Source organism: Scardinius erythrophthalmus, assembly GCF_964197995.2.
Source record: "Scardinius erythrophthalmus genome assembly, chromosome: 16".
Classification (NCBI taxonomy): Eukaryota; Metazoa; Chordata; class Actinopteri; order Cypriniformes; family Leuciscidae; genus Scardinius; species Scardinius erythrophthalmus.
In genome coordinates, this window is record NC_138236.1 from 21310371 (window position 1) to 21323450 (window position 13080).

A 13080-nucleotide genomic window follows, 5' to 3' on the forward strand; every position below is an offset into this window, starting at 1 on the left:
TTCCTGTCATTATCGTTATAGTTGTGGTGTGGGCTTGCTTATTCTCATAGAATTAAAACTATTATTAAAACATAACTATCGTTACAGATGTCCTTTGTGTGAATGGGCCTTAAACCCTATAGCTCTAAAAGTCATTTTTCAGAAGAACGAATTTAAATAAAATTGTTTATTAATTTAAATTAATTACATAAAAAATGAGTAGGCCTACACATGGTCCATGAATATGCAAATCCTGCCTCCACCCCACACAGTCACACCAGCATGGAATACCTAATCCACTCATTCGTTTAATTCATTCAGCCATAAATTTAACCAGAAACTGATTCAGAAGAAGAGGAAGAGTGAATTATACAGGCAAACCCAGTTCTACGGGGTGCTGGGGTAATGGTAAAGTAAATCGTGTTCGCCTTACCAGACCGATACTGCCCTAAAAATCAGCATACTCATTTTAAAAATAAAGATAAGAAAAGCCCCTCCCACAATGTTGACGGGATTGGTTACATCAGGGTAACACATATTTAACGCTAGGAATTAAGGGCGTTTTTTTAATTTAGTACACTGAATATTTAATGGAAAATAAAATACTCAATGGTGTTGACTGATGAATTTGATCATAGTTTGTCTCAAAGAATATAACGTAGGCCTACCACACGTATTAAAAACGTATAGAAAACTTAACAAAAAAACACAGAGTTGTTACACATATATTATTAATTGACTTTATGTTTTTAGTTAATTATAGATAAACCCCAACCCTACCAGTTAAATATTTTTAGTAATAATTTACAATATTAAGTAAATGAATTTAATAAAACACAAAATAATAATACATCAATATTTACTACATTTTATAAGCATGTGTCCTCCCACAGACACACAGTTTCCTCCCTCGTGCTGTACCTACATTTCTCGCCGGCAGTCACGTATTCCCCTCATTCCTCTGTGGGACCTCCTCCCTCCCTTCATCCCAGCTGCAGTCCCAGCATTATGGCGCTACACTCAAACACAAGCCCTGTATACGTGGCGTTCCTCTTTATTCTCAACTATGTATCTATAACTGCAGGCAGTGGACTATCTTCAGAGAGATCATCCGGACTTTTAACCCCTTACGATGAGCTCTATTACCGCGGGGTTCGGGCGTATTTTAGGGAGGACTGGGAGCGCGCTGCGGAGTTTCTGGAGAAATCCATTTCCACGCGAGACATGCTCCTGCGGACCAGACGAAAATGTCACGACGAGTGTTTAACAGGAGAAGATGACAAAGTCTCCAAACTAGGTAACTGTTAACTTTTTGTACAGATTGACAAGTGAGTTGTGTGAGTGTTTCAATGACCTGAAGTAACTCGTTCAATTACAGTGCTTTTAACTCAGTCCAACTAATGCAGCAGTACAAAACATGCCCTGGAGACTGGAGTTTTCCATGACTTGTCCTGTTGACTGCATGTTAATGTGTGTAGACACAGCGGATGGAAGTTTCTGGGACCTGGGGGTGCTAGACTGGATCCAGGTGCGGGCCGAGTGTGTGAGGTTCTGCATGAGTAGAAGTGCTTCTCCTGCTGCTCTGCTCCCAGTATCTTCAGACATCGAGTATGAATTTGGAACACGAAACCCTTACAACTACCTGCAAGTCACCTACTATAAGGTAAAATCAGTAATCATAATGATTATATATGAAATCAGGCCAATAATAATAATAAGATACGTTAATCACAACACCTGGAAAGGTCTGAGTAAGTTTGTTTTGTAAGTTTAAGCTCTCTTCCCCCTCTGTACAGTTGGATAAAATGGACAAAGCAGCTTCAGCCGCTCACACGTTCTTTGTGGCCAATCCGAGTCACCTGGAGATGAGGAACAACATTGAGAAGTACAGGAGGATGATAGGAGTGAAAGATGAATCCTTCCAGGACAGAGAGAGAGAGCATGAGCAACACTGGGTGAGTTCAGCAGAAGAGAAAAGCAGTCAGGGTTTTTATTGTTAACTAAAACTATTTATAGATTCAATGTAGCAGTGGACGTGAAGCTTAATAGATTTATAATGAAATAAGGAGTAGGTAAAATAAGCTATGGCTTCAGCCTACACCTTTTCCGGTTAATATACATTATGTATGTTGATTATGGAAAACTGTGTATGAGGATCTAACTAAATCTTGATGATGATAAACAAACTAATATAACACCACCAATGTCACCACCACCAAATTAGTCTATTTTTTTTTATTGCATTGCATCTGAGCAGCTCGCATGACTGTTAGTAGTGTTGTGAGTCATAATAGTTATTTTGTTTTTCTAGTGTGTTGTGCAGGCTGTTATTTTGGCAGTTTCTTCCCGCAGTCTTTTGTCTTAATTGCTGCATATGTGCACAACTTCTTTTAAATTACATACTTCTGCACCTCACTGTTCTCACTCATCTCATTTTCTCTCTCCTAATCCTATAACAAAATGATAAAAGTTATGAAATTAACCACATTCGCTGTCCTGTATACCCCTTTCTCTTCCATCTTTTTTCACATTGTTTTTCATTTTTTAGGAGATGCATGATGCAGCCGTTCTGGCTGAGAGCTCGTCTGATTGGGTGAAGGCGGTGAAGAAGTGGAAGGAGTGTGTGAATGAGACGCTCAAGCAGACGGAAGAGTGCAGAGCTCAGTGTGTGATGGCGCCACGAGTCATTCCGGAGGAGCCAGACATTGCACAGGGAGTTTACGAGAGAGCTGCAGGTCAAAAAAGATGTTTATTTACAGTCTATATAAGTCTATCAAGTTATGGCAGCCATTAGTAGTTTAACATCTGATCATTTTAAGGGAAAGTAAAACTGGTAACTTGCAAAAAATATTTTAAATAATATGTTGCACCATCATGGCATATTTTGTTTATTATATAACAGTATAGTAAACTCAGTCTTTCTCTGTCTCTTCAGACCTCTCTCTCTCCTTGCTGTCATGCAAACAGACGTGTGTGACCTTAGTGTCAACGCGACCTGGAAGGGTTTCTGCTGTGGAGGACTTTCTGCCCTTACAGCTCGAGCATCTACATATTGCACAGTTTAAAGGTCAGATGTCATTTATAGGTCAGATGTTATTAATACACAAACACTGATATTTCCTGCCCGTGTTTACTCACAAATGCCAGTGTTTTTGTTATTTAAATTATTTAAAAAATGATTTATTATAATTTTTTCTTCTCTTTTCTTCACTGTTTATTTTTGGAGATAAACAGTGTTTTGGTTTATTTGTTTTTCAAAAAAGTAATAGAGTGCAACAGTCCGGTTCCAGAAGTAAATCATGATTTTTAATAACTTATAAACCATTAAAGACAGCCTTACTGTGAGCTATGAGGTTGTTAATCGATAGTATTTACTTCTGTTGAAGCTGATAGCCCACATCATTTCAACTCAGTTTTAAAATAATCGTGTGTGACAGCAGAATTCATGACGAAAAACTACATTACCCATGATGCTGTACAGAAAATTCCACTAATCAGAGCAAACAAATCTTGCTAGCTCCACCCACTCCCATACCACAAATGTGGGAGACATCTCAAAATACTTATATTTGATATGTGAAATCAACATTTTTAAATGAGTAATTTTATATTTCTCCATCATTTTTAATTTGATTATGCTTTTTGCAATGCTTCATGGGATTGTAGTTCTTTCCCTCAATACGTTTTTGCTTCAAATCAAACTTTTGTAATGTTGTGATTCACCTTGTTGCTGCTTGGCTTGGTTCATAGCTTAAAACACTTTAACTAAGACTTTAACTAAATCCCTATGGGAGAAACGAATGGAAAAAAAATACTTCTGGAACCGCCGCTGGAAAAGTGGCACTTTTTGCACTTGGTTGAATAAAGTAAATATTAATGTATGGACACCATTGTAATACATTAACACAGTGGTTCCCTCTTGTGACATGACTCAATTTTGTAATACTACAAATATATATTTTTTTATATTTTAATTGTATTTATTGCTATTTTTTATCTTTCCTTGGCTTATTTCTAATTTCTGTCAATGTCATGCATAGACATAGCCTACATTTTTTTATGTTGTAATGTGGGTGTAAATAGCAGTGTTATTTTAGTATTATTCATATATAGTATTTAATAATATTTTGAATCAGCCTTTATTTTTATGTTTTAATTTTTAGTTTTTAATAATTTTATGTACTTTTGTCATTTTTTAAATGATTTATTTATATTAATATTTAGCTCTAATTTACTTTTATTTCAGTTTTAGTAATTTTAGTACTTCAAACTTATTTTATTTTGGTTAGTTATAAGTCAACATTTCTAAAGTTTTTCATCTAATATTTATATTTTATTTCAGATTTATTTCAATTAACCAAAACTAAGGGATTTTAGTTAACACAAACAACACTGGGGAATTGGTGGTGTTGATTGTTCTCAAGCTCCGATCAGTTAGAAGAAGAAAAAATCTTAATACTATTCTGTAAATTTCAATAACTAAAACTGTCTTTAATACCACTCTTTGGTGTCCCGCAGCTGGTGACCTGAAGGGGGCGGTGGAGACCCTGCGCTCCTTGTTGCTCTTTTACCCCACAGATTCAGATTCCCTTAGTAACCTGGAGCTCTACTCTCAGACTCTAGAGGGCGACACGGAGGCCCAGGAAACAGGCCCTATGCAGGTATGATGAATGGACTGCTGGAGTAACTATGACACATGGGAGATGGGGCAGAAAGAATAATGTTTGCATTTATAGATGGGTGTGTCTGTTTGATGAATGGATGAGTCAATGAGCAAAATCAATACAGACTTTAAATTGGCTATTTTATCTTTTTTTTTTCTCAAAGGAAATTGCCAAGTATGTCAGCAGAGCTTTGCAAGAGAAGAGACTGCTGTACTTCGGGATGGCAAACTTGGACTTTAAATTCAGTGACCCGGTATATGTCTCATTTCTGTTGCTGGAGTCTTTCACCTCTCACCTTATGTTCCCCTTTGTGAAACTAGCCAAAAAAGGCCTCAGTCTCACTCACTCTCTGTCCTCATCAGGATCTGTGGACACCCGAGGACGTTGTGCCCGAAGCTCTGCGAGAAACCTGGAGGTGAGACAGGGAAAATAACCAAAAGGAAATGGTGAGATTAATTTCCTGGCAGCTTCAAACTTTTCTTCTTCTCAGAGCAGAGAAAGAGCAGCTTCATGAGAAACTGAAGCAGGGCCAGAAAGTAGAAGAAGTGGATGAAAGCGGATTTTATGCAGGTACAAGCACTGTTTCTGTCCACCCTGTTCCTTCCATCATTTTATAATATTTATAATATATAATATAATATAATTATTGAACTGAATTAATAACATATATCAAATTTGACTCAGGTGGTCCTGTTCCTGTGGTTGGCGTAACAATCACGATGGATGATCAGGGTCTGAACGGGACCAACCGTGTGGTGCTGGATGGAGTTTTATCCCAATCTGAATGTGATCGTGTGCTGCAGCTGGCTGCCGTGAGCTTTTAAATAATCATTTAAAAATCTGCCATGTGAACTACTGTTGCAGAGAGCAGCCGAAAGAGTCTCACCTCACATTCTGCATGTGTGGATAATAGGTTGCCGCATCAGTGGGTGATGGCTACCGGGGGCGACGCTCTCCTCACACGCCGCATGAGAAGTTTGAGGGTTTGACTGTTCTCAGAGCACTAAAGGTGAAATATTACTCACTCATGACACATACTAGAATGATTCATAAAATTATAGACATTTTCACATCAAATATCCTAGATAATATACTAGAAAATATCTGTTTTCCAGTTGGCCCAGGATGGGCTGGTCAACCAATCAGATGCCAGGCTGCTGCATGAGATCGGGGAGACTGTAAAGGTTCTGATGGACTCATACTTCAGAAGTCACTCTCCTCTCTACTTTGCTTACACACACTTGGTGTGCCGCTCCGCCATCCCAGGTACAACGCTCTATAGTGCTTTAACAGGAACAATTATTCACACATAAACAAATCTGTGCGTACGCACGTCTATTATTTTAACGTCTTGCTCAGTGCATATATGACTTTGTGTACAAAGGACAGCAAGAGGGGAGATCAGATCTTTCTCACCCAGTTCATGTGGATAACTGCATCCTGGAGCCAGAAACCAGGCAGTGCTGGAGAGAAGCTCCTGCTTTCACGCATCGAGATCTCAGGTGCGCAGATGTGTAGATGTAGGCAAAACACAGGAAATTCACTAAGAACGAATAGGCTTGCTGATAGCGTCCTTCATTAGCATAAATTAATTTACTAGAAAATTCATTCAGAAGATTTAGATTCAGGTGATGAAAGACAGTGTGTGGTTAAAAATTCAGAATAGAAATTCAAGTTTCTTAAACACAAAAGTAGTACAAATTCCACACATCTACTTCAATTGGCTACAATTACTGCTGGATATGTTCAATATAATGTATTTTAATAAACACATACATTTAAATAAACGTTCCTTACTGACAGCTTTCTGTTGGGAATAATTGTGCAGCATTGCCTATAATAGGTATAGCACTGACTTTTGTGAATCCAGTATATTCTATAATGAGCCTTATTTGAATAGAAAGGAAAACATTTGGAAAATAATGAAATAGTTGTTGTTTCTTTACTTTTCTTTTATGCACATACTGTGATTTGTTTGTATTGTTGCCTTTACAGTGCAGTTGTTTACCTGAATGATGATTTTGAAGGAGGTGATTTCTTCTTCACTGATCGAGACACCAAAACAGTCACTGTAAGATTCATTTCCCAATATTCACTCATTTATTTTTCTTTTATTCAGATCCATATTTACAGATTTCACAGAAGCATTCTCTACAACAATATATAAATACTTAAAGGGATAGTTCACCCAAAAATGAAAATTCATTTTTTTTACTCACCCTCAAGTTGTTCCAAACCTGTATGAATGTCTTTGTTCTGCTCTACACAAAGGAATATTTTTAGAAGAATGTTGTTAGCCAAACAGATCTCGGGCCCCATTGACTACCATTGTAGTGAAAATGAGTCTCGTTCACTAATAATTGCGTGGATTATTTGTATATTACTTGTATACAGCTTTTACAGTCTATGGTATACATAGGATAACTTCTCACAACAAAAAAAAATTCTACGCAGATTTCATGCCCAAATTTGTGTGTTCACACATGAATGAGACCCAATTTTTTGCCTGTGACTTTCTCTATATCTATTGTTTCTCTTTCAGGCAAAGGTTAAGCCAAGCTGTGGGCGACTTGTTGGATTTACATCAGGACCTGTCAATCCACACGGTGTTACTGCAGTGACGGAGGGTCGACGATGTGCACTGGCACTCTGGTTCACTACTGAAAAGCTCCACAGAGATATGGTATGGGGCTGTTAGGGGAACTTCAAGAGATGATTAAAGAGGAAAGGTGTTATGTGCACTTATTTATATGTTTGACTTCATTTCAGGAACGTGAGGAAGCTGAAGCCTTATGGGCAGCTGATGGACAGAGTGTAGTAAAAGAGGAGAAGAGTGATACTGAGAGTGCCTTGAAAACTGCCCGCAGTGGGAGAAGCCAAGGAAAAGAGAGGAGCAAAGAGAGAGATAGAGTGACAGGAAGACGGGATGAACTGTAAGAATGACAGATGAATGAGCCAATCAGAAAACAGACATCCATGGACATGAAATGCCATGCTGCTTATTCACCCTGTTGACCTGTTCTACGTGTGTGTGTGTGTGTGTGTGTGTGTGTGTGTGTGTGTGTGTGTGTGTGTGTGTGTGTGTGTGTGTGTGTGTGTTGTGTGTGTGTGTGTGTGTGTGAGCGCACCCTTGTTTCAGTATGTCTTGTGTGTTGATTGTGGTTCGTTTTTTAAATATCAAAGAATAAAGAAGCAGCAAATGCTGCAATTATGTAACTCAGGGAGTAATTTATTATTCTTTATAATTATTATTTATTAATTATTAAAAACATACAAATTTTTTCCTCTAATTTTGTTTACTTATCAAAAATGAATAGTATTTTTAAAATAATATATTATGTACACACAAGACATTCATAACCACATAAACTCTAATTTATTTTACATGGCTAATAGGGGTTTTTGCGTGAAACTGCATCCACACCACTAGGTGTCAATATAAATCCAAAACCACTGTCATATCGATCAACGCAGCAAACAAAAAATGATTGTCTGCACATTTATCATTAATCTATTATTGTTTCACAGAATCAAAACCAAGTGAGGAAAAAAAACAGAAGGTTCAAGTGTTTAATAGATCTAGACGACGGTACATTAAAACAAGTGTGTGGAGTGGGGGAGGAGGAGAGGTGTGGCACATTAGCACTGATGGAATGAGTGAGAGAGAAAAAGAGGGAGGGAGAGAGACGGAGAGCGAGATTATAGATAATCCCTCATAAATGAGTGCATTTGTTTATGAAGCTTACAAATCTCCCATTTAGAGTATGGAATAATAATCCAGGCAAGAAATCATGTAATCATTCATACCCGACTCCCCATTTCAACATGACGCCCTTCCATTAAAGCCAAACCCTAATATCACTGAACCTCCTCTAATGCACCAACAAGCAGACTCTTGCTATACTTACGACGGCCATTGATCCTCTGTACATCTACATTGTGCTGTAAAATAGAGGGCAGAATGGCTAATGGCGCAAAAGGTGTTAATATGATCCTATGTGTCTGATCCTATGTGTCTGATCCTTAGGCCTGGAAAACAGTTAAGAGTTTAAGAGCAATGCAGATGTATGAAGTTACCTCTTAGGTGAATGACTAAGACCCTTCTGACCTGTTTCCATATGACATTTGACTATCACTGAGATGCGTTCATAAATAATCCCTTTCTCCCTCATGGTAACATATAACATTACAGAACATGTTGGTGTTATGCAGGATTTTGTCCAGTGCTGAAGAGCATGGATATTAATAGTGATAATGGAACGTTGATGTTCCATTCTCATACATTTAACCAGGTATTTCCAGAGTGAGAGATTTTGTTTAACCTGGATTTCTCAATGTAATCACACAGCTGCAGGCAAGTGACTGGGTCCTCTCGGATGCTTCAAGAATCACTCAACAATGGATAGTGGTGTTTTTCTGTGTTAAGAAAGTTTAGCGTGAAACTGTACATAGTCAGATTCCACTGCAATGTCTATTTACATTCCAACAATCATTGTTTAAACAATATCACAAGAGCTGTGATTTACCATTGTGAGAGTGATAATGTTGTTTTTATAACAGTTAAAGTCAATGTGAATCGGAAGTTGTTAACGACTTTAGCATTGTGACGTAGTTCCAAATTAAACGGAATACTGATTGAGAAAAAAATTGATTTTAGCGCACCACTTCGCCATCTCTAGCTCACAGCAGGACAGTCAGTGAGTGATAGACGCCAAACACGCCATCAAGAACATGGAATGTTATTCCCAGCGAGGCAGCAAATTTTCAGATTCTAAGATTATAAAGAGAAATTATTTTTTTCTCTGAATTAAGTGTAGTAATGTGTGCTAATAAATAGGGCTAATTTTGTTTTCATGAATACATAAATAAACAAGAGTAACTTGCATATTAGACAAAGCATTGTCAGAAACTTTGTATCATTTTTTTTTTGCTGCCAATGAAAATATTTCCCAACAAAGCTAAAGCAGAATCAACCGCATCTCTGAGCAACATAATGTAGTCATGTTTCACTCCTAAACAAATCAGTGTTGTTCAATAATTTGGTTAAATGAATGATTCAATGATACATTCGTACTGTTGTAACTATGCAAGTAATAATGTTGTCAAAAATACTCAATACTCATTTTCTGCCGTATCGATACACCATTACCAGCCATGCGCTCTCGCTCTCTGACACACACCCGTCTCCTCTCACTCATCTCATTCGCTTCGGTTGATATTACTGTGACTGTTTATTTGTCTTTTTTTGTGTAAATCTAGTTCAACGATTTAAATAAAGCCTCCCTGTGCTGTGTGTAAGCTATTACAACAAAATGACTCAAATTATAAAAATAATTATGAGGTAATTTATCTGTATGGTGGTATAAATGGCAGTTTTCCCTGGTGGTATTGAAAATGGTATAGAATATCGATATTGTTCAAGGTATCGTTTCGAAGATAGAAATTCCAGTATTATGACAACATCAGTAAGTAACCGTTCTGAAAAATTCCCACTACTAAAATTCACAGCCTGACATACTGTGAATTACGCAAAACAAAAATGTGAAATGCACTTGAGTCCGAATTCATTAGTATTCCTACTTCTGCTGAGATTGGAAAGCTGCTGGACCAATCAAATTCAAGGGCAGGAACTAACCTGTATAAAATTAAGTAATAAATAAAAAATAGATTTTTCGTGGTGGGGCCTTTCCATTAACTTCTATTGTTTTATATTGCGCTAGTGATGTTTGTTTTCCCCTTTACCTCCCAAAACTTTTTTTTTTCATTAAAACACTATTTTGCATGTTTAATAAGCTGTTTTCTTTGTGTACATTTTGGCTGATTCCACAATCTAGCAGTTTTCAAGATCTAATATCCATGTGGAAACATTTGCTCCCCATGATGTAGGCAATACCTGACCCACCAACACACACACACACACACACACACACACACACACACACACACACACACACACACAACAGACTATCCTATACACACGACATAACTATACATTACAACAAAGGGCTTTTTACATGACACTGAACCTAATGCTGCACATAACTTTTTCTCAATGTTCATCCATGCGAAAGTAAACCATTCCCTTTTGTCCTAATAGAATATAATCCTTTCCACCCATGGGTCGCTCTGTCCCCCCTCCTTGGTAAATCGGGTGATGATTTTATCCACCATGCTGTGATGTTTTGTCTGGCTCAGTGAGGTGGGGGAGGACGAGTTATATTTATGATAATGATAGTTTGTCTGTTCTAAATCAGGACGCTAAAATTGATTTAAGCAAAGCCTTAAATGTTCACAGGCTTTTAAGCTCTTTTGCTCCACAGAATTCATCCTCACTCATTTCTGTTCCCAAAACAATGTGTTTTATGTTTTGTTACAATAGCATTTACAGGAATAAAACGTATTGTACGTTGTGCCTAATTATTCTGTAGGCTCATCTCAAAGTATAAATATCACTAATTTTGAAACAGTTAACGCAACACCAACTCCCAGTGATCTGAAACCGTTCATCATTCCATACATAGAAATGTCTCTCCGATCCATTATTTACTGTTTTCAGCTTCCTTGCATCACAATGACATGTGAGAATGTTCTGCCTGCTCATTCGTGACTAATAGGCTTCTTTAGCCATGACCCTCATCTAAAAAAGTTTTGGTGTTCTGGGACATCTATGTTCAGAGTTTAGGGATGCATCACCAATGCCTTTAGGATCAGGTCTGGAAAAATCTGTTCCATACTTTTTTCATTGTAGGGTTTTTCAACCTTATATGAGCACTATTCGTCTCAAAGCAAACTTAGCCGGCATTGGCATTGCTATTTTTTAAACAGGGGAAATGGATGATATGCATTCTCAGAAAAAAAAAAAAAAAGATAGAAAAAGAAAACAAGTAAAATTGCCCTCTCTGTTCCCTCACCTGGCCATCCACACACCTGTTGTTGTTTTTTTGTCATGTGACCCCATGACCTGATTCTCTCCACTATTTAGTTCTCTTGTCTTTTGCTCTCTGTTCTCTCCTCTCCTAACAGATTTCCCTCCCTCTCGCTCTCTCCATCCAAGGCTTTATCCTTTCAGCCCTGATCTCACTTCATCCCCTCCAATCCTCATCTAGGCATCACAAAAGCATCACAGAGTTTACAGAGAGAGAGAGGGATCAGAAGGTGCGTAAAGCAGGAAACCTGAATGAACACTGTCCCGAGAAAAGGCAAGTGGATAGAGAATTGGAAAGGTATAAGAAATACAAATAGAGCGGAGAAACATCCAAGAGGAACTGGTAAGTGATGCAGTTTTGTTTTTTTTACTTATTCAATGGTATATTTTGGGTTTGTTTGATATTGCTTTAGTTTTACCTTATGATTATGGCAAAGTTAAGATTATGATAATGAATGAAATGTCCACTTCAGGTCAGAACCAAACCGTAACGTAAGTGTCAATCAGTTTTATGCTTTAAATCCAGAAAAATACAGACTTTTTTTTGTTGGTCTTTCATTTTTAGGCCGTATAAATATTTTCTACGATATCAGAAGAGGCAAGCTATTGAAAAAAAGGATATTGGTACAAAATGAATAATTATCCTCTATATTACAAAGATTGTTTTAAACAAATGAAATAATTTCCAATGCCCTAATAGTTAATCATAGTATAATGAATGTAAATGATCAGCTAGACATTATTATTACTTTTTAGGTTCTGTACAAATAGGTGTAGGACTTTTTTAACCATGAAAAGTTTGCAAACTACTGAATAATATTACGGAAGACTGTTCTTTCAACAAAGTAATAATTCAAATGACGGCTAGGCCACACTTTCACACCCATTCCTAGTTTTCTCTTTCTCTCTCTCTGTTTCTATCCATCTACCCCCCTCCCCATCTCTGCTGTAGCTCTTATCCAGATGCAAAGAGCAGTCAATAATCGGATGAGAGCAGATTTGATTCAAAAGGCCTCCCTTAAAATCTCAGCAGTGTGGATTTAAACTCTCTCTTTCTCTCGCTCTCTCTCTCTCATTATCTCTTTCTGGTTATGGCGTTTGGTGTTCACGGTCTTGTTTGTAATAACATTTTCTAGCTGTTTAATTCACACTGATGTCAAATAGGTATGAAGTTCACCTTTAGTTCTAGAACAGGGACTATTTATTGATGTCCTTTGCAGGACAGCTCCCTCCCACCGGCCCACCTCTCTCCCATCCACACCCCTGTTCTCTCGCTTTCTCCTCTCAAACAAATTTTAGGCAAAAGTCATTTGGTCATGAGAGCTCGGGAGATACACAAAGATTCAAAAAAAGAATCCAACAAAAGAGATAGCTTGCATTAATCTTCTTTTGTAAGGTAAGACATTATATTCAAACTTAAGAGTTACGCTTTATGACTCGCAAAATATATTTTCATTAAGATGACTGACTGCACACTAATTATAAAAGCGAACTGGGGTTAACCATCCAAAA

The 13080-nt window shown here is 37.5% G+C and overlaps 1 protein-coding gene across 1 annotated transcript; it reads left to right on the forward strand.

Annotated features, from left to right (window-relative positions):
- Window positions 1-955: 955 nt before the first annotated feature.
- p3h3 (prolyl 3-hydroxylase 3) lies at window positions 956-11860 on the forward strand. Its single transcript, XM_081388273.1, has 17 exons — window positions 956-1276; window positions 1458-1642; window positions 1776-1934; window positions 2528-2714; window positions 2915-3046; window positions 4498-4640; window positions 4807-4896; window positions 5006-5058; window positions 5134-5213; window positions 5328-5455; window positions 5557-5652; window positions 5759-5909; window positions 6028-6145; window positions 6639-6714; window positions 7186-7326; window positions 7413-7576; window positions 11667-11860. The coding sequence occupies exons 1-17, from the start codon at window positions 988-990 to the stop codon at window positions 11716-11718; spliced, it is 2244 nt and encodes a 747-aa protein (XP_081244399.1). The 5' UTR covers window positions 956-987; the 3' UTR covers window positions 11719-11860.
- Window positions 11861-13080: the final 1220 nt, after the last annotated feature.